We start from the raw sequence: 22,186 nt of genomic DNA on the forward strand, positions 1-22,186 counted from the left end.
CATTCATATACTTGGTCAACTTCCTCAGATACACAGCATGATGCATCTGAGGATATAGACCAGTTCTATGAAAACTTGTGCTACAACTTCTTTCACACAGTTTGTCTCAAAGGTGCTACAAGATCTCTTTGCATACTGAAATTGCAGGCTAACATGACTATGTTTCTGAATTCTGCATCCTCACTAATATGTCTTGTAAAACCTCTGCTGCATCCAGTGACAGAGATCTTACAAGATGCAACAGGGAGGAACAGCGAGAGAGAATCTAGCTCGCTATTGCTGCAGAATAAACATTCAGCAGTAGTAGCAGGGACAGCTTTTTGTCTACATCTGTCTGACTCATCAAGAACCACTCTCACCACGAACAATGACTTAAAATCCTGAATTTCAGGCTTGTGGAACAGGAATTATGGGACACAGGTGCAACAATCTTTCTTTGTAGGAGAAGCCTTCACTGTAATGATACTGTAATGGATACTAAAAACATCCAGGGGTAGCCATGTTGGCCACATAACAAATCCAGTCAAAAATCCACCAAACAGTGATACCTTTATTGGGCAATCTAAATGCATGATATACATGTTGCAAGTTTTCGAAGCTTCATTAGCTTATTCATCAGGTGAGGTGTTACAAACCAAACATGAGGGGAAAAAGATGTTAGCCATAGGCCTGCATTTTGCTGTTTCTCTTCTTAGGCCCTCTTCAGTCTGGCCATTTAGGCTGGCCTGGGGGCAGAGTCAGGGTGTTGTGTCCATTTGCATCACAACAAAGACACATGCTTTACAATCCAGTATGTCTTCATCCTCATGAGGCCACAGACCCATTTGTTATGGCTAACACCATCTGTTCTTTCCTCCCATGGAAGAAGGGAAGGTACAAGTAAAGGACCCTATGCATTGTGATACAAAATTGATGGATGGATTCTTGTTGGTGCCTTATGCTGCCATAACCTTCTATTACACAGATGCAGGACAGTTTTTTGGAGCAGCACTGGTGATAGGGTCTTTACGCTGAACCTGGATACCCAGGTTTCAGTGATGATCAGGAGTGCATTTTCACAGTTAAGACTAGTTTTCCCATTGCACCCATTCTTTGAGAAATCAGTTCTGTAACACACACCTTGATTATAGCCTGTTTGGACTGTGGTAATACAGTCTAGATGGAGTTGCTGTTCAGCAGGCCCAAAATCTTGTGACCAACATGCTGACTGTGGACGGTCACAGAGAGCATTAGTTCTCTTTGAAACAGCTCCACTGGTTACCAGTTTGTCTCCAGGCACAATTCAAAGTTCTGATCATGATCTATGAAGCCCCTTATGGCTTTGGTCCAGACTACTTGAGAATGACCATGTCTCCTTATATGAATCTACCTGAGTTTTGAGATCCTCATACCGTCTTTCTCTTCATATTCATGTTCAGTGAGGACATGGGAGACAGCCTTCTCAGTGGCTGCTCTCACCCTGTTTAATTCTTTTCCATAGGATGCTATGTACACACGACAGGGCTTTCTCTACAGCAGAATTTAAAATATGAACTCTCTTCCAAGGGAGCTCAGGCTAGCTCCATCCCTTTTGTGTTTCCAGAGGGCATGTAAGACTCCGCTGGTTTGCTTGTCCTTTAGTGCTTAAAATTAGAGGTAGATTCTGTGGCTGTTTTACTACTTTAAATGAGAGGTTTAAATAAGAGGTTTTGATTTGTTTCAAAATGTTTTTACATCTGTACCTAGTGTTTTAAATGTTTTATGCATTGAGAATCTCCTTTAGGGCCTTAATTCAACAATCTATCAATCAATGTAGTAGAATGGAAAAGGAAAGTTTGTGGCCCTCTAGATGTTGTTGAAATGTAACTCCCATCAGCCTCAGCCAACATAGATAATGGTAAAGAATGATGTGAGAGACAATTCAACAACATCTGGAAGGCCACATATTCCCCATTCCTGTGTGTGTTTGTTTGTGTATACATGCTATTGGTGGGATGAAGTTTTATGTTATGTCTACATTTTACGAGTTTTTTTTCCTTTGGCGTGATACAGACCACCCAAAAAGGGTGGTCTGCCACCGCCTCCATTTCCACCGGCAGGAAACCTCATGTGCCAAACGGCGAGGCTTCCCAGCAGTGCAATACCCGAGTGCGCAAATGGCACACTCGTGACATTGCCAGCACGACGGGATGTGCGGACACTACACGTCCGTCACGTCAAAATGGTGTATACAGGGCGCCGCCATTTTGACGCCCCGTCACGTGCTAGGGGTGAGGCCGGTATGAACACTGCGTCCTCGGCCAACCCCTATCACGTGACGGGGTGGCGCAAAGGCCCGTTTAAATCAGGCCTTAGTTGCTTTGAATTTTTTAAAAAAATAAAAAGTCTGAGAGAAAGAAAAAAGGCAAACAAGGTGCCTCACTGTTGTAAATTTAACTCGACCTGAGGCTAAAAGTAGCCATGGCACATGGTTTTGTTACCCAATATAGCCAATATCTTTTGCATGCCTGTAAGAGGATCATGGCACCTAACTTTGCATCATGAACTGTTTTACCAGGGCTCCTAAAATAAGATTGCTCCATTGCCAAGCAACCATTGTAATTGCTTCTGCCATTATGCTTCTATCATCTTCACAAGGAATAGCATGGTGGTGGGGGTGGGAATCAGAAGTGAAATTTTAATGATTTAAATTGGATTTTTAAATATTTAAATAATATTTTAAAATGTTCTTAAAACAATTGGTAAAAATAGACCAGATCAAATATATAGTCATGAATACGAATTATACACCTTCGAATTATAATTCTGTAAGCATGTTAATAAGTATGTTATAAGTATGCCAGGACAAGAGTCTACCATCAGATCAGAATTTGGAAAAACAGGCTGATTCCTAATTGGCAAAGAGGTCATGCAAGGTTGCATTCTTATTACCATATTTGTTCAACTTGTATGCAGAAAACATCATATGAATAATAGGTTTAGACTCAGACAAAGGAGGAGTGAAGATGGAAGTAATATCAACAATCTGAGATATGCAGACAACACCATATTGCTAGTATAAAACATCAGAGACTTTGAACAATTACTATAGAATGTCAAAGATAAAAGTGCAAAGGCAGGTTTAACGCTGAGTATGAAGAAAACAAAAATAATGACCATGGAAGAAATACATAAATTCAACCTAGACAATGAAGAAATTGAAATACTTAAAGAGTTCTTGTATGTAGGATCAAACATTGATCAGAATGGTAACTGCAGTGGGGAAAAAAAGACACCTAGGGATGGGAAGGGCAGCTATGAAAGAACTAGATAAGATCCTAAAGAGTAAAGGCATTTAACTGAATACTAACATCAGAATCGTCCAAGCCATAGTATTCCACATCACTATGTACAGACGTGAGAGCTGGAAAGTGAAGAAAGTGGATAAGAGGAAAATCAGCTCATTTGAGATGTGCTGAGAGGAGTGCTGAGGATACTGTGGACAGTCAAATAAAACAAACAAAGGGGTCCTTGAATGGATCAAACTAGATCTTCCTCTTGAAGCCAAGATGGAGAAACAGGCTATTGTACTTTGGCCACATCATGAGAAGGCACAGTCACTTGAAAAGACATTAATGCAAAGTGAAGGGCAATAGAAAGAGAGGAAGACCACCCACCAATGACTGCATTCAATTAAATCTACAGGATTTAAGCAGAGCAGTGGAGGATAAGGGTCTTGGAGATGTTTCATCCATGGAGTTGCTGTGAGTCAGGGCTCACCTGGGGGTAGTTAACAACAATGTTAACTGCAATTTATGGAGATAGCAGATATTCTGACAGTTCTATTCTGCAGGTGCTGTGCAAAAAATGAGCTCCCCCCACCGCCCCCTGCTCTCTCTCGATTCTTTGCCTCTCTCTACACGGAAAGACAAAAAAGGTCACTGAACAGCTAATTTAGGGAGTTGGACTATCTCTGAACCAGAATGAGGAGTGTGAATACAAGGGAATCTATTTGATGAACTGAATATTAATCTGAAAAAAAGTTCAGAATAATTGCTTAATATGTATGTCAAATGAAATCTGCATCCCTAAATGTGTATTGTGGCTGGATCCACACTGCAGAAATAATCTAGTTTGACACCACTTTTACTTAGGGTTGCCATAACTGTCAACCTCCAAACCGGGACAAATGGGGGAAAATGTAGGACAAGGTAGGACAAAATTTAGCCCCTAATGTAGGACATATTTTTAAAATGGAGGACACACGAAAAAATTTAATGCTTTAAAAAAGTATTGATATAAACGCATGTTTCTTAGGCATGCTCAAAATGGAGGACATTTTGGCATTATTCCTAGACAGATGGCAGAAATGTACTTCCCTTTCTGACCAAACACCCCTCCCCCAAATTCCAAAACACACACAACAGCACAAGTCCTGGCATCCTTAGCATTTGAGCTGAGATAGACAGGTAGCCCCTTGAGCCGGCAAACTACATGTTCCAAGCCTTGTTAGCAATTCCCCCCCTTCCTCCTCTTTGCCGCCCGCAACCCCCCCCCCCAACCCTCACCCCCTCTTTTCCCCCAGGTATATCTCAACTTACTGTAAGGGGGATTTGTGGGTCAGTCTTTTTTTTTTTTAACATGGAGGCAAAGCCCTGAGAAGCCCTGGATCCCTGAGAAGAAAAAAAGGGGGGCTTAGAGAGGGGGGGGTAAATAGATAGTTAGATAGAAGGGGGTTAAATATGGGGGTTAGAGAAAGGAGGGTTGGAGAAAGAGGGGCTAGAGGCTGGGTTGCCATTAGTCATAAAGGAGTTGGGCACACAACAACAACAACAACAGGAGCAGCAGCAGCCAAGGAGGAATGGGGGAGGAGGAGAAAAAGGAATGGGAAGAAGAAAAGGAGGAGAAAGAAGAAGAACAGGGAAAAATATAAAAAGAGGAGGAGGAGGAGGAAGAGGTGAAGAAAAGAAAAAAGGGGAAGAAAAAGAAGAAGAGTAGGGGGAGGAGAAAGAAGAGAAGGAGGGGAAGAAAACAAAGAGGAGGAGGAGGAGGGGAAAGAGGAAGAAAAAGAGGAAGAAGAGAAGAAAAAACAGGGGAAGAAAAAGGAAAGGAAGAAAAATAACTTGCCGGCAAAGCTCTTTCCTGCCCTGGGCCCGTGCGAGGGACCAAAGAGGAGACGCTCCTCCTCTTGAGGCTGGCTGGCCAATGGGGAGAGTAGAGCTGGAACAGCCCCACCCCCTGCTAACAGTCACAGGCTCCTGCAGCAGGGGAGGGCTGTCCAGCCATTGGCCAGCCAGCCTGATGGGCAGGAGCTCCTGCAAGAGCACGCAGGGCCAGGGCAAAGCACAGCAGGCAGTGGAAAGGCTGCAGTAGCAGCCGCAACAGCAATGGCGGTGGCGGTTGCAGAGCGGCCGCGGTTGTTGCAGCGGAGGCGGCGGCAACCAGCTCAACCTGGGATAAACCTGGGCAAGGGGCAAAACCAGGGCGGGACCGTGCCAACTGGCCAAATATCGGGTTTCTCCCTCCCCCAGGCGGGTTATGGCAACCCTACTTTTACTGCCATGGCTCAGTGCTGTGGAATTCTGGGAACTGTAGTTTGTTGTAGCACCAGAGCTATCTGAAAGAGAAGGCTACATGTCTCACAAAACTACAATTTCTAGAATTCCATAGCAAGTGGTGTCAAACTGGATTATTTGTCTAGTGTAGATCCAGCCTATGCTTATAGAGAACAATAATGAACTTCTAATAAAAATCAGGACAGGCCTGATGGCCAATACTGAAATCAAATACACTACATAACTGGAGCAAAAAAATGGAGAAGCTCCATTTTCTCTGCAAAAACAAGACCAAGAACATGTTGTGGCACAGACCATGAATTACTAGTAGAAAAGGTTAGAGTAAAGCTAAAGGAGAACACTAAACCAACCACCATGCCAAAATACAGCCTGAAGAACATCTCCATAGAATTCGTAGACAATATAAAAAATAGATTTTCACTATTAAGCCTAATTGACCAGGAACCTGCTAAACTTTGGACTAAAGCCAGGAACACTGTCAGGGAGGAATGCAAAAAGACATTTTCTGCAGCCAAAAAAGGAAGAGATACATCAGTGGATGAAAGGTGAACATCTCCAAGCGATTAAGGACAGATGAGGAGGAAAAGTAAAAGATGACAGAAATAGAATCAGAACCCTGAATGTAACTATTCAGTTACCTGTGTGCAGGGGCAAGTTTATATTACGTACTATATGCAAGGATATACTGCTATAATAATCAGTACAGAGAAATGGAAGGCAACAACAAAAAAGGAAGAATGAGAGGCCTCTTCCACAGGATCCAAGAAAGAAAAGGGAAATTTAAACCAAGAATAGGGGTGCTCTACAACCAGCAGGGGAACACATTACATGACCAGAAAGAAATAAAAGAAGATGATGGATACAATACACAGGAGAACTATGTAAAAGAGATGAAAGGGTGACAGATTCATTTGAGGAACAACCATATACAGACGAACCTCCAGTTTTAAAAAGTGAAGTGGAAGCTCCACTCAGAGCACTGGAGAGCAACAAATTATCAAGAATAGATGACATACCAATAGAGCTCCTTCAATCCACAAAGATAGAATCTATTCTAGTCCTAATTAAAACCTGTCATCAAACAAAACTATGGCATTCAGATTGGAAACACTCAATTTACATCCCAATCCCCAAGAAAGGGGACACCAGGGATTGCAGTAACCACAGGACTATTGCATTAATTTTTCATGCAAGCAAAGTATTGTTCGAAATTCTACAACATAGAATTTGAGCATATATGGGGTGAGGAATGCCAGATGTCCAAGCTGGTTTCAGGAAAGGAAGAGGCACTAGGTATTATATTGCAAACTTAAGCTGGATAATTGATCATACCAAAGAATTTCAAAAGAAAATCAGCATGTGCTTTATAGATTATAGAAAACCCTTTGATAGTGTAGATCGTGAAAAACTATGGATAGTTCTTAAAGAATAGGGGTGCCACAGCATTTGATTGTCCTGATGCATAACCTATAGTCAGGACAAGAGGCTACTGTGAGGACAGAATACAAAGAAATAAACCTATCTGTTTAACTGTTATGCTTAAAGTATGCTATGGGATTCTGAGAAGTGTAGTTTATTGTGGCACCACAAGTTTCTGACAGAGAAATCTACAAAACTACAATTCTCAGAATTCTAAAACATTGAACCATGGCAGTTAAAGTGGTGTCAAACTGGATTATTTCTGCAGTTTGGATGTAGCCTAAGTAGCTGATAGAGAATGCTGGCCAATCATATTTCAGTATACTTAACAAGGTAGCCGATAGACAATAAAAACCAATATACTTAGGCTATTCTTCACAGAAATGATAATAATATTACACAAAATCAACATTAAATAGCTCCAATTAAATTCCCAAGCAACAGACGGGGGGAAAAATGTCTTGCTTCTAGAAACAGGCATAGGACAGAGACAGATTTCCCTGGGGAAAAAAGCATTCCAGAATCTCAGTGTTATCACAGAAAAGGCCTTCTTCTAGGACATCTTACAGAGTCTTGGAGTTAAATCAGGCATCTAGAGTCCCCACAAAACCCTATGCATTGTTCCTCATGATACTTTAAGTTGGTGGCATGAATTTCTTTATTCCCCACTCAGATTAGTTACTGGCAATAAGAGTTTTAAGCTAAAAAAAAAAGTAAACTGGAATAGAGGTATTTGATCCCATCTTTTTATTTTTGACCTATTCATCCCTGGAATATATTAAGCTCTTAAACTCAAAGAGGTTGTCCACCTTTACCAAAAAGTAGGAGAAATAAAAATGTTTATCTACAGCGCTATATAAATAAATAATAATAATAATAATAATATGAAAATTGTTTCTATTCAGATAGAAACCCAGTAGCGCATGACAACCACTTTCCAGAATCAATGTGTCAGTATTGCACCTCATTCTGCCTGCTGAGCAGATTGATTGTAGTGGGGTGGGGATAAGAGAGAGAGAGTCACGTGGCATGGACCAGATACACCAAACAGCTATATGAACTAAAGCACACAGCAGAAACACATTGGCCATGTGCATATTGGCAGCTGCTGGCTCAGACATGCTCCAGTGAGAATTGCTTAGAATACATTTTCTTTCTCAGTGAAATATGAAATATGCTTCCTGGATGCTATGCAGCCAAAGTATGAACCAGACGCCAAGTTTAGTACAAGGTGTGGCAAGGAAGTTTCAGTCTTACAGGGACATATTTTCAAAGCAAAGGAATATGAATGGGCTTTCATCCAATGTTGGGTGTACACAGCTCCTAAGCCATTTCAAATATTGACTCACACCTCCACCCATGACAGCTGGTCAAACCCTCATTCCTTTCTCAGTACATAGAACTGCAGAATTGCATAGGGGTTAATATCTGGGTAAGGGTAAGGGTGCAAAGGTCAAGAATTTGTGATATACACAGGGTGAGAAACATGGGCTCAGTCTCACATGCTTCATATTTTAGGTTCACAATTACCTGTTCCACCCAGTATTCAAGAGCCTATTACCTTACATAAAATTGCATTAAATGAACCCTCACAGGCACTTTTCATAAAGGCATCTCTGTAAGCAGCAAGGAGAGGAGATGTGGAGCAGACAAGTGGGGGTGCATGCATTAATATATGGGGTGAGATGCATGCACCAATCATTTCCACACCAACATTTTTTCTGTTTCCCATTGCATTGAAATAGCCACTGCTGTTTCCTTTCAACAGCAAACAGCAGTAGCAACTGGTTGTCCCCATGTATGGTGATGAATGCGCTCCACATTTTAGTCGGAACTAAAAAGGTGCTATATAAGGTGCTAAACACTATATCTAAAGATGTTTAATTGCCTTGGATAGTTTGGACTGAAAGCAGAGAAAATTCATTGCCCTACTAACATGACAAATACCTGTCACTACTGATAAATGTTCATCTGAACCTCACTGGCAAGGGAAAGCAGAAACAGATGGGGAACAATTTGGGACAAAGGGTTAAATATAGGAACACATACATACTACTCTTTTGCTCACTATTACTCTCCCCAAACTATCAATCCAAACTCTTGGTTAGGTATATTTCAACAATTGTACAGTGTATTTACAAGAAATACAAGCCTAAACATACATCAGACTAGGGCTGCTGCCATACTGCAGAATTAATGAAGTTTGACACTGCTTTAACTATCATGGTCCCATCCTATGATGTCCTGGAACTTGTAGTCTGATGTGGTGCCAGAGCTCTCTGATAAAAAAAGAGGCTAAATATCTCACAAAACTACAAACTCCAGAATTCCATAGCAATGAGCTATAGCAGCAGTTCCCAACCTTTGTTGGGCCGCGACCCCCATTGGGGAACGAAAGTCCCGCCTGCGGCCTCCCTGATTGGTTGGCTTTGCAGCCGGAACTCCCACCCCTTCCCTGCCTCCCAACTAATTAGGGAGGCCACTGGGGAGAAGGGGCGGGACTTCCGGCTGCAAAGGCTGCTGCAGCTTGCAGTCCTGTCCCTTCTCCCCATGGTTGCCTGACAGCCGTGGGAAAAAAGGGAGGAGGAGGCGGCCCCGCCCCATTCCCAACCTGGTGACCCCCGAGAAGGTTGGGAACCCCTGAGCTAAAGCATTGTCAAGTTGCATTATTTCTGCAATGTAGATGATGCTCAGAAAGGGGTCAAAGAAGCTTACAGGTAATGCTACAGCTCAGCGTAAACTACAAAATGCTTTCCCACCACCATTCCCTAGGAACATAGTTTTTAAAACCCTTGCAAATATGTTTTAATATGCACCTCAGTCCCACTGTACATAAGTCAACTAAATTCCATTCTTCACTATAGAAAGAATGCTGATCTCCAGAGGTTCATACAGGAACGGGGTAAGTATAAAACTGATGTGGTCAATACTTCACACGGCTTTTAAACCACAATTACAATAGGAAACAAGTGGCTTATCACACAACAACACCTCCAACCCATAGCTGCTCTGTTCAACCCACCCCTTTTCATTGACAGGGAAATCCATCAATGACCTTGCAATCACACAAGCCCCCAGGTGTGAAATGTTGCTGCTAGACTAGTTGCATAATTGATGGTCACATAGTGGCAGTGTCTCTTCCTCCCCCTGCCCCCCTCTCAATTCCCAAGCTATTCTCATAGAATCATAGTGTTGGAAGAGGTCACAAGGGCCATCAAATCCAACCTCCTGCCAGGCAGGAATACACAATCGAAGCACCCCCGACAGATGGCCATCCAGTCTCTGTTTAAAAACTTCTAAAGAAGGAAATTCCACTGTATTTCATTTGACTGTCAAATAGTTCTTATTTATCGAGAAGTTTAATGTTTTAGGTGGAATCTCTTTTCCTGTTGCTTGAATCCATTGCTCAAGGCCCTATTCTCTGGAGCATCAGAAAACAAGCTTGCCCCATCCTCAGTATGACATCCCTTCGAATATTTAAACACAGCTATCATATCACTTATTCGCCATCTCTTCTCCAGGCTGAACATACCCCACTCCCCAGGTCTCTCCTCATAATGCATGGTTTCCAAACCCTTTGGTTGCCTTCCCCTGGACAGGCTCCAGCTTTTCAACATCATTTTTGAACTGTGGTGCCCAGAATTGGATGCGGTATTCCAAGTGAGGCCTGACCAAAACAGTATAGAGTAATATTATTACTTCCCTCAATCTAGACACTATACTTCCATTGATTCTATCCAACAGTAAAATATAAGATTTTGGTCAAATGTAAATCTCTCTGTTTCAGTGAGACAGCTTGTTTTTGAATTTGTTCACTTAAATCACTCTTCACCTGCCTGATGTGTTGGACTACAACTCCTATTACCTGAGCCAGGATGGTCAGTAATACAAGCGGAGAGGAATGCTAGTCTGAAGAATTCATACTCTGCCTTTTGACTTTAAAACAAGCCCTTAAGGAAGTTTATCAGCATAAGAAAAAATGCATCAAAAATATAAAGGAAAATGAAAACCCAAGCAAATGAAATGAGGAAAAAGCAGGTAACATCAAGTGTTTTCTCTCATTAAAAAAAATCTCAAAAATGCTATGTGTTTTAACTGAATTCCTAAAGGAGAAAAAAAGTTGACATCACATACATGTACTGTATCTTAGGAAAGGATTCCAAAAAAATAAAAGAAAAAAAGGAAGGAAGGAAGGAAGTCACTATGAAAAAGCCCTGCCCTTTGTAGTTGCTGTTGTTGTTATGTGCCTTCAAGTTGTTTCCAATGTATGGCAACCCTAAAGCAAACCTATTATGGAGTTTTCTGGGGCTGAAAGTACGTGACTCACCCAAGGTCACCCAATGGATTTCCAAGGCCAAGCAGGGAACTGAAGCTTGATCTTAAGTCTTACGCTCAAACCACGACACCACACTGGCCCCCTCGTATTACATGCTTAATCCCAGAAAATGGGGAGCTGGGCCCTTAATCCAATTGTTAGTTTCAAATGGTGCAAATCCCTTAAATCAATATGATATACATAGGTGCTGAGTTACTATTTATCTATTGGTTAAATGGATCACCTCTAGCTGTGACTAGCAATTAGATATAGGCCCAGGAACAGAAGTTAAGACAATGACATCAAAGAATGGATAATCATCTAGCTGTTCAAGTCCCAAACCAGGCTATTTACATATTTTAAAGGTAAAAAATAGTACTACAGAATTGTGCAGAGAAATGTACTGGCTGCCAGAGCATGGACTGCTTAACACTTGATTGTGTGTCCTGTTCTGAATGTAGATCTCAAATGATCTTCAAAAGTTGTTCTATCAACAAACATACCCTGCAACATTTCACAGATGAAAACTGGGACATATATGGCTGAATAACATTAGACTGTGTTTAAGATGGCAAAAACTATTAATGAGGAAGAAATAATACAAACTAGAAGAAGTTGCAACAGTTGCTTTTGCCTGAGTCTACAGGAAAGGGCATGATTTTGCCCTCTCTACTGACTTAATTCAGTGCAAACTACTGCTGCACTTTGAACTCAATTTGCATCAGTTGAAATAAAGCAAGGACAAAGCGGGAAGTGGAAGGAGAGAGGATTAATTAGAATTGTCCCTTCCAAATCATTTGGAAGGTTTGGAACACACTACAGTAATCTAATCTAGATGTTTTAAATTCTGTAAGGAGAGGATGAGAAAAAGGCTGCATAAGTGGAAGAATTACTATCACTTTTTGTGAAGAACAACATTGCTTATGTGCTATTAATCCATTCAAACAGGCTAGTTAAAAAAATGTCAATGGGCTAACAGTGAAGCTAAGTAAAATCCAGTCAGGCCAGTTTAAAATAGTTTGCAATGCCAGAAGCATCCACACCTCACATTAGAAGGTTGCTCATCTGCAACATATAGCACTATGTGGCACTGCCTCTTAGGACAACTTCAACAATAAGCACAAAAAAGAGAGAGAGAGAAGTTATTTGCTGTGCAAATGAAGAATTGTTTTGAATCCTAGTGGTAGTTGCAATGAGAGTGGACCCACGTTAACTGAGGAGTCTACACTTATGTCAAGTCAATGAGTCTATTGTAGTTGGAAATACTAATGGCATTCAGATCTGTGTTTATTCCCCTACTGAGATAAATGAACTTCAAGCACATTCATAGTACACACTGTATTAACATATGTGGAATGAAGTTAGGGTTGCCAGATTTCAGGGCCTGGCTCTTTCCCCAGTTCACATGGTGGTTGGGAGGAATCTCAGGGTGAGAACAATGCTTTGAGAGATCTCTCTATATACAGTGGGCCTTCCACATTCACTGGGGTTAGGGCACCCTATGAATGTGGGGAAATCACTAATAAATAACTACTGTACTTTTTTTAACCTGAAAAAACACCTCTCTAATAATCTCTAGGTCATCCAGTGCAACTCTATGGTCAATATTCACTAGAAACTGACCACAGGATTGCATTGGAGGACCTACAAATGCCTCAAGAACTGTTTTCTCTAGGAATCTCTAGGTCCTCCAACACAAGTCTATGACCAGCAGAGTCATGCTGGAGGACCCAGTGATTCCTAGATATAACATAATAATCAGAGCTGCAAAAGTCAAAGCCGCAAATATGGAGAGCCGACTGCATATTTTCCTCATTGCTTTGACTTGGGGTTTCAGATTTGAATGGCATACTCTGTGCAACCAGTGATTAATGCTGAATGTATCCTGCTTAATGACATCACCAGGGCTCAGCCCTGTGATATCACCTTGTAATCTCACCAGGGCCCTCTGTGACATCACAAGGCATCCTCCCTAGGTCTCAGCTTTAGCCTTGAAATTTCAGAGCCTAAGACTGTCCTGATCTGACAACCTGAAATGAAGCCCCAACATTTTTAAAAGTAAAAAGTAGGCTGGAGAGTGGTTATTTTGCACAGAGAAGCAGCAACTGTTTCCCACCAGGTATCTGCCTGTTCAGAATCCTGTTTCCACTTACTTTCCTTCCCCGGACTCCTGATACAAATAAGACTCTTTGTCACTATTGTTGTGTGCCTTCAAGTCATTTTTGCCCTATGGCAACCCTAAGGTGAACCTACATGGTTTTCTTAGCAAAATATGTTTGGGAGTGTGTGCAATTGTTTTTCTCTGAGGCTGAGAGACTGTGACTTGCCCAAGTTCACCCAGTAGGTTTGATTTGAACCCCAGTCTTCCAGTGTCCTAAGCCAACACTCAAACTAGTACACCATACTGGCTCTCCAGAGAGAAAGAAAAAGCAAGGCAAGGGATTTTGAGATGAAAAACGGATAGCAGGGGAAAGGGGAAGAAGCATCACAAAATGAAAATGGTTCTTGTTAACACAAAAATTAGGGAGGGAAAGATGGATGGCCCCTCTTGAGTGTTGCAAATGAAAAACAAAACAAAAGAAAAGAAAAAAAGAAGAGCAAATTATTCAAGGCTCTTCCCATTTGGTTTAAAGAAGTGTTCTTGCAATGTAGCTCCTTGGATTGTGTCACATTTTTCTACTAATTATTGCTTTTGCCCACAGCCATTCCATATTCCATTCTTTTGGGGAGCTGTTTATTGTGATTTCTTGAATCTGCAATAGATTTCTTCCATGCTGTTGTTTTTAGCCTGGGCTGTGATTTGCTGAGGTGGTCCTATGGTGTGAAGGATAATTTTTTTCCTCTCTGAATTACAGTATTTCCCCCCCGTAGAGTTGGAATGCGAAAATGCAAAAATGCAGTTGTACTGATACATGACAGCACTGTAACTCTAAATATACTTTCAAAAAGAGAAGGGAAAGAGAGTGTCCTTCTAACAGCGTGGTTTTGGGAGGTAGCTGGAAAACTATTTGGTGCTGTAAGTGTGTGTGTGTGTGTGTGTGTGTGTGTGTGTGTGTGTGTTTTAATTAACAATATTTCCGTTGCCTCAAACTATTTTCTGGTATTTCCCAGCACCAGCTACAGTATTTAATTCCCAAGAGAAACCTGAAGAATATTTTCCCTTCTCTTCTTCTATTTTCTCTGTTGTTGTTTTTAAAAATATGTGTATGTGGAGGTGACAATGACCAGTAAAAGATCCTGTCACTTTTGTTGCAACAGACCATAACAGCAACACATCTGAAGGATGTGTGAAAGAGGTTAGACCTCAATGCCTGCTAAAATTTAAGAGAAGTCAAATGCAAGAGTTAATAGCAATGTTTGTAGATTCAAAATCCAAAGCAACTGTTTACAGCTCTCACCAGTAGACACCTTTTCATATTTCTAGCTCTTTGGACTTAGGTGACACATCTGGAGTCTTACACTGCAAACATGGATTATTTCAAGACAGCACTTGTCAAAAGAAAACAGATGTCGTTTCTCTTCTTAGCAGTATAACAATGTGGTCAGTCTCTGAGGCCTGTTACAGACTGCCAAAATAAAGCTGCTTCGGGTCTCTTTGGAGGTATGCTATTTAAATGATGCATGGGTCCTAAGAGTCCGGAGGTCGTGCCAAAGCCACACTTCATTCCTAAGCACTGGAGTGCAGCTTTGGTGCAGCTTCTGGATTCTTAGGATGCATGCATCATTTAAACAGCATACCGCCAAAGAGACCTGAAGCAGCTTTATTTTGGCAGTCTGTAACAGGCCTGAGTGAAATGCATGCATGAATTTGCCCTCCAACGTAAAACACATTGTTTCAGTTACATTCAGCAACATGATATGCAACAGCTTCAGAAGTACCTCTGTAAACCACCTGAATTTGAATTATTTCCTTGATGCTGCCTTAGCCATCCCAATGCATCCTTTTCAGTTATGCCCTCAGTGATATCTGTATAACACCATTGGCTTCTAATAATACTTTCAATGATATTTCTTTGAATAACAGCATGATATAGGTAGGAATTCAGTGTAATTAATACATACACATGCACATACACTTAAAATAATTATTGGTGTGTTTTTATATAAATATGCGAAACACAAGAAGAAATAGAATCTACTTAAAAACAAGTCAGCCTAGAAGGCCTATGAAACTGGAAGTGTCTAAGGGAAGAAAGATCTAAGGGACTGGAAGTAAACACTCAGGGCATCTGCTATTTGGTTCCAGATTCAGTCAGAGTACAGTCCTACTGTAGTCAGTGGACACATTGATTTAAATCAAGTTGATTTCAAAGGATCTACACTAAGCATGACTAAATATGGATTTAAACCAATTTCATATGTGAAGGTAATTTAGTGATAACTTATATGACTTCAAGTCAACTGTAACTTATAGCAACCCCATCACAGGGCTTTCTTGCCCAAGGGCACCCAGTGGGTTTTTATGATTAAGCAGGGATTCAACTCCTGGTCTCCAGAATCCTAGTTCAACACTCAAACCACTGTGCCCTCTTGGCTCAACTGTCTGTTTATTGACTTTCAGCTGAGTGTGTGAATTGGAAAACTATTGTATGTTCAGTGATAAGGAAGTGACTAGTTGGGAGTGTTTGATCTGGGTTAATTCATTCACCTCTTACCCTTTCCCTCCACCACCCCCTTCTCCTTCTGTGTCTTGTCTTTTTAGATTGTAAGCCCGAGGGCAGGGAATCGTCTAACTAAAAGATTGTATGTACAGCGCTGTGTAAATTTACAGCGCTTCATAAATAAAGGTTAATAATAATAATAATAATAATATGTAATCTGTTATGTGATTCTGCAGTTATGAAATGGTGAGTGTGCATTTGTGATTCAGGCCTTGGGAATTCTCCTTGTATTTGCCAACAGAACTCACTAGATTATTGCAATGTCTGGGCAACTGGTATTAGACCCAAGGAGATGAGGCTACCACCACCCAAAAGAGCACATTACCTGTATATAAAGTATATTTTTACAAAAGCAGTTCTAAAAGGGAGAGGAGCAATCACTACTTTTAAAAAAACTACAGATATCAAGTACTGCTTTGCATGGTATACTTCTCTTTGCATGGAGAGGCACACCATAAAAGCTGCATATCGTATCACCTTCATTTTGATCAAAATCTTTTCAGACCTGTTCAATATTATTTTAATTTATTCTCTTTCTATTACACCTTCCTCCCCAATGTAGTACGCAAGGAGGTTTAGAATACAGGTTAAAACAAAATATAATTAAAACAAGTTTAAGACAAAAGTTGTTTTTTTTTTAAAAGTAGTCATTTCCCCCCCCCCCCCCAATTATACACATCTGACAAAACATAGAACTCTCTGCTTGAGAGCATTAGTCCACTCCCCTAAATAAGAGCACAGCTCTCTAGCAAAGAATGCTGACTACCTCATCAAACTACAAATACCCAAATTTCTTAGGATGGACCTATGACTGTTAAATTTATTAAACTGTTTTAACTGTGTAATGGAGATACATTACTGGATAAGAATTTAATTTTTAGCTGACCTGATTCTATTAAAAACTTTAATAGAATGGGAAGCATCCAGCACATCTACCCCTAGATTTATAGATATCACCACTAGAGTGCCACAAGACAGTGTTGTTCATTTTGACATTGCAGCTATTGACTTAGCATTTCTACTCCCACTTCTCCTGTTTATCTTACCCTTTCTACTCCTATGATTCATTGATTTGATTAAACTTAGAAATTAATGAAAACAAGATTGCTAGGCTATGACACAGCCAACTGGAATTACTTTAACATATTTATGAACTGTGTGACCCAATATAATTTCCATTAAATTTGCATGAAGGATGCCAGTCCAGTCTACCAACTGTAATTTGTGCTGGAAATATCCCTCATATCTCTCCTCCACTTCTCATTTCTTTTTCTTTCTGTTGTGAGAGAGTTGGGAAAAGTTTGATATTACATCCATCACAATAATTTCCACTCCTTATTTCTCCACAATAGCTTTTTCACACAATAAATTTGGGAACTTCAACTGTATGGGTACCATATTGGGTGAAAGGTCAGATATAAATTAAAAAAAATACAATTAAAATAATAACTGGGTGTTTTCTCCAGATTCAAAATATAACCTCTGTAATGTCCTGTGTGCTGATGACTGTGGGTGTTTCTCTTCTTTACCAATCTTTCCTCCACATCTTCCCAATTTGGCATTATGATTTCCAGCAGCCTACTAGGAACTTTCTATTCTCATCTCCTCCAGCAAGGATTCAGTATATCAGCAGAGTGGCCCCTCACATCATTCACAGCTCACTGTATCTGCAGTCTCTGCCACTAGAGTACATAGTGCACTTAAATATATAGTACAATTAAAGCAGGGGATGTAACAACAGATTTAGAAAACTGTGACTCAAGGCTTTCATGGCTAACATCCATAGTTTTGTGTGGGTTTTTTGGGCTATGTGACCACGTTATAGAAGAGTTTATTCCTGGCATTTTACTAGCATCTATGGCTGGCATCTTCGGAGAATGCTGGCATGGAAGAGAGTGGGGTATATATATACAGTACTGTGTAACCTTGGGTAGGGAGGAGTGATTTCCATGTTAATCTGTGTCTTGTTCTGTTGATTAATGGCAAGGCCTCAGGGTGGGAGGATATGCAAAAAGGATTAATATCTGTTTAATTAGTGAGCATTGTCTGCTGGAAATACCTCTGACCCTGGGAAGCCACTGAAATCCACAAACACCTGGACAACTTCAACAGGAAAGAAGAAACCCCTTAAAGTTAGCAAAGTCTGGCTACCAGTCCTGAAAAACAATAATATCAAGACCCAGCAAAATGCAAATGAAAACCACCCAGGGTCAGGAATTTTCCCAGCAAACAATGATCACTAATTAAACAGACATGAATCCTCTTTGCATATCCTCCCATCCTTAGGCTTTGCCATTCAACAACAGAACAATACACAGATTAACATGGAAATCACTCCTCCCAACCCAGGGTCACACAGTATATATCTATATACCCCACTCTCTTCCATGCCATCATTCTCCGAAGATGGAGCCACAGATGCTGGTGAAACGTCAGGAATAAACTCTTCTAGAACATGGCCACATAGCCCCAAAAAACCCCCACAAAAAACTATGTGACTCAAGTGTTGGAAATGGCAATATTTCAATATGACAGAAATACAGAACAGCACTTAAATTGCCCCCAAATAATTTAAATGTGTGGCAGTGATGAGGTAAAGGAGTCAATGTCACATAGAAAATGTAAAGGTGATAATGGTACTAATGCTTTCTACATAATGTCCTCCGTACTGATCAATGATTTTTCCCTCCCAAGAATATCTGCCCCTAAATCTCCAAAAGCAGGGTCAGGAAGAGGGCAGAGAAATGTGTTGTACTGAGCACTGAGGTGGTAACCAGGGATGGGTAAAAGATGGGGCATTTGGGGAGTGGGGAAGGTTACCAAGCAATGGAGATCTCAATTGCAAAAAGAAGCTCTGTTGTGTTGCTTGTGAACTATTTGTTTGCTTATTGTGTGTCTTCAAATTGTTTCTGACTTATGATGAGCCCCAGAGTTTTCTGGGGCTAAGAGTGTGTGACTCCCCCAAGGTCATCCAGTGGGTTTCCATGGCCAAGAGGGGAATGGGATCCTGCTCTCCAGATTCCTAGTTCTAGATTCAAACCATCATGTTGGTTCTTTGTGAACTATAGGTAACCTCAGCATAAAAATCATCACCTGGTTTCACCCCATGTATCAGGTATAAATGTGTGCTGGAAAGACCATAATTATTTGGATCAGGCTTGAGAGAAAGCATAATTTGGAAGTTGCCCATCCCATTTGTTGACAACTAAATATGTGCTCACTTTCCTGCAGATCTAAAAAGTTGTATATTCCTTCTCAGATATCATTGTCACACTTAGCTTACATGCATTCTGCATATTCCACAATGCATCGTGCTTAAAGCAGTTGCATACCATATTCAAAGAGTCCACTGTTTTAAGAGGGTAAGAAAAATTTATCTTCCAAAGATAACAATTGTTTCTAACAACAAATTCATTAGCCCTTTCATCCCACCTGATCTTCCCAAGATTATCAGTAGAATGATAATCACACTGTGTGTTATATCCAGTGAAGCAACATACATTTTACAAAAAGACTTTCCATCCAATACTTTAAGATTAGTTTAGATTTGACATGAATTGTATGGATGCACTTAATATGCATATGTTTTGTACTGTAAGTAGTAGTTGGAGGGGGAGGTCCAGCCATCAGGACCACGGAAGATGATATGGGTGCTTCACACCTCTTCCCATCATAGTCCTGATGAATACTGTGGAGGTGACTGATATTATCCTCCACTACTGACTGCCGTACTCTACAGTCAAAAGCTGCTTGAGCTGAATGATACTTGACTGTTTTATAGTGATCTATGGATACTGATAACTCTCTCCAGCCAGCTTCTCTGTGCATCTCATCATTTAAAGAAATGGAAACTTTGTAACCTTTACCATTTACCATTGACCTTGTAGAGTGCACCCAGACATTCTTAGACCTTAGCTCATGTGTAAGGTTATCATGAATAAATATATGCACTTATCCATCCTGCTAACATCCACTTCATTCTTTAGTACTTTAATAGCTTAAGTACTTCAAGTAAGAAATTACTTGAAGATATACAACAACAACAGCAACAAATGGCATCACAGTGTTCTGTATATATCATGCAAGTGAAATCTAGGTCATGGAGCACATACTTACAAGGGGTAAAAAAGTCAGCAAAGGCCGGACTCTCGGCCGTGGCTTCAATGTTGCTGTCCCAGAATCGGTAACTGAACCAAAGCGATTATCCCCATAGTAGATGCCATCCACTTCACCTAAATCAAAAAAGAAAGAGAAAGAAATAAGCAATAAAAACCAGCCACATCCAAATGTTGTTTTTAACATATGATGGTGAATCTCATTACATTTCTTCCAAAGTAATGCGCAGAAAACTGTGGGTTTATGTAAAAATTCCTGACTTTCAACATAAACCAGTATTTTGAATCAGATAAATATCAAGAGAATTGTTTCAGTTACTCAGGTCTGTAATGTCCTCTGTTTAGCTGAATATTGACTGCACTTTTGTTTGGAAACTAATCCTGGTGCCTAAATTGCTTGTTATGTTTGTCTGTGAGATTGACTATCGAAGGGTGGCACAGTTTCTTTGTGTGGAGAGCGCAAACATCTTGGGATGAATGGCTGGTCTTTAAAACAACAGACACACGAGTAGACTAAAGCCTGAAGGAACTCTCCATAAGCCAAACAATGACATGTTTGTAATTAATTCCTTTTTGCAAAATTTAAGAGTCAACCAACATACATTATGACTGTAATGTTAAAACAAGACAACTTTGTACTCCTACTGCAGTGTTTTAGTTACTTTTTAGTTACAGTGGGTTTGGGGCCTCACTACTTAGGTATGTAATATCAGAGGTCAACAGTTTGTAGCATTTTGAAAGTTTTTATTGTAACAGTAACTAAAAATATTCTAGTTACTTTTGAATACCAGTAAGACAAATACAGTCAGCCCTTCTTATACACGGATATTTTATACACAGATTCAAGCATACACGGTTTGAAAATGTACCAAAAAAGTATAAATTTCAAATATCAAACCTTGATTTTCCATTTTTTTTAAAAGGGACACCATTTTTCTATGTCATTATATTTAATGGGACTTGAGCACACACAGAATTTGTTATACACAGGGGATCTTGGAACCAAACCCCAGCGTAAAACAAGGGTCCACTATAGTTGCCTTTTAAAACAGTGATTCCAACTCTGTGTATGTGATTTCAAGACATCTGTTGACTTATGGTGACCCTCTGAATTTCATAGGGTTTTCTTAGGCAAGGAATAGTCAGAAGTGGTTTTGCCAGTTCCTTCCTCTGAAATATAGCCCACAGCACTAGTATTTGTTGTCAGTCTCCCATGTAGGTACTAATCAGGGCCAACTTTGCTGAACTTCCCTATAAATATAAAAAGTAACTTTCTAAACATTGAACCAAGTATTATGATTTGATGAGCATCTGAGATATAGTGAAATCTTTAGAACTCATGGTTATGTAATATACATTTAAAAAAAAACACACAACTTAACATTCAGATGCAAATTCAGCTTTGCTACCAATGTTCAACCAACAAGGAGATGCAAGAGGTTGTAGCTTCTAAAGTATTATAATCTATATGGCACAGCTTTGTTACTGTTGTTGTGTGCCTTCAATTTGTTTCTGACTTATCATGACCCTAAGGTATCATGGAGTTTTCTTGGCAAGATTTGTTTGGAGGAGGCTTGCCATTGCCTTCCCCTGAGGTTGGGAGCATGTGAGTTACCCAAGATGACCCAGTGGGTTTCATGGCCAAGCTAGGAATCGAACCCTGGTCCAACACTCAAACCACTACATCACACTGACTCTATGATATATCTTAGAAAGATTATTTTTGGACTATAGGTCACAGATTCCCATCATCAGCATAGAATCTGGGAGTTCTGACCTGAAAGCTCTGTATTTATCATATCTCCATATAGAACAGGTGTATATCTATTATTATTATTAACCTTTATTTATGAAGCGCTGTAAACTTACACAGCGCTGTACATACAGTCTTTTTAATTAAGGGGTTCCCTGCCCTTGGGCTTACAATCTAAAAAGACATGACGCAAAAGGAGAAGGGAGTGGTGGAGGGAAAGGGGATGAGGTCCAGCATTTCCTCTCTATCTCCGAGGCCTGGACCAAGACTTGGATTTCATTTTCACAGCTGTGTTTCAGTATTATGGAATCCAGGGATTTGTAGTATTGTAAATTTCTCTGCCAGAGAGCTCTAATGCTGTAGTTCTAGGGAGTGCACTAGAGAATTCT

The 22,186-nt window shown here is 40.4% G+C and overlaps 1 protein-coding gene across 1 annotated transcript in view; it reads right to left on the reverse strand.

The window, feature by feature from the left end:
• The window catches only part of C4H6orf132 (chromosome 4 C6orf132 homolog), a 56,671-nt gene that overhangs the window by 17,896 nt on the left and 16,589 nt on the right, over positions 1-22,186 (reverse strand). The window contains exon 2 of the mRNA XM_042461481.1: positions 20,046-20,161. Coding sequence (XP_042317415.1) covers positions 20,046-20,161 — 116 coding nt within the window. The remainder of the gene's footprint in view (positions 1-20,045; positions 20,162-22,186) is intronic.

This window comes from Sceloporus undulatus, chromosome 4 (genome assembly GCF_019175285.1).
Source record: "Sceloporus undulatus isolate JIND9_A2432 ecotype Alabama chromosome 4, SceUnd_v1.1, whole genome shotgun sequence".
In the NCBI taxonomy this organism is placed as follows: Eukaryota; Metazoa; Chordata; class Lepidosauria; order Squamata; family Phrynosomatidae; genus Sceloporus; species Sceloporus undulatus.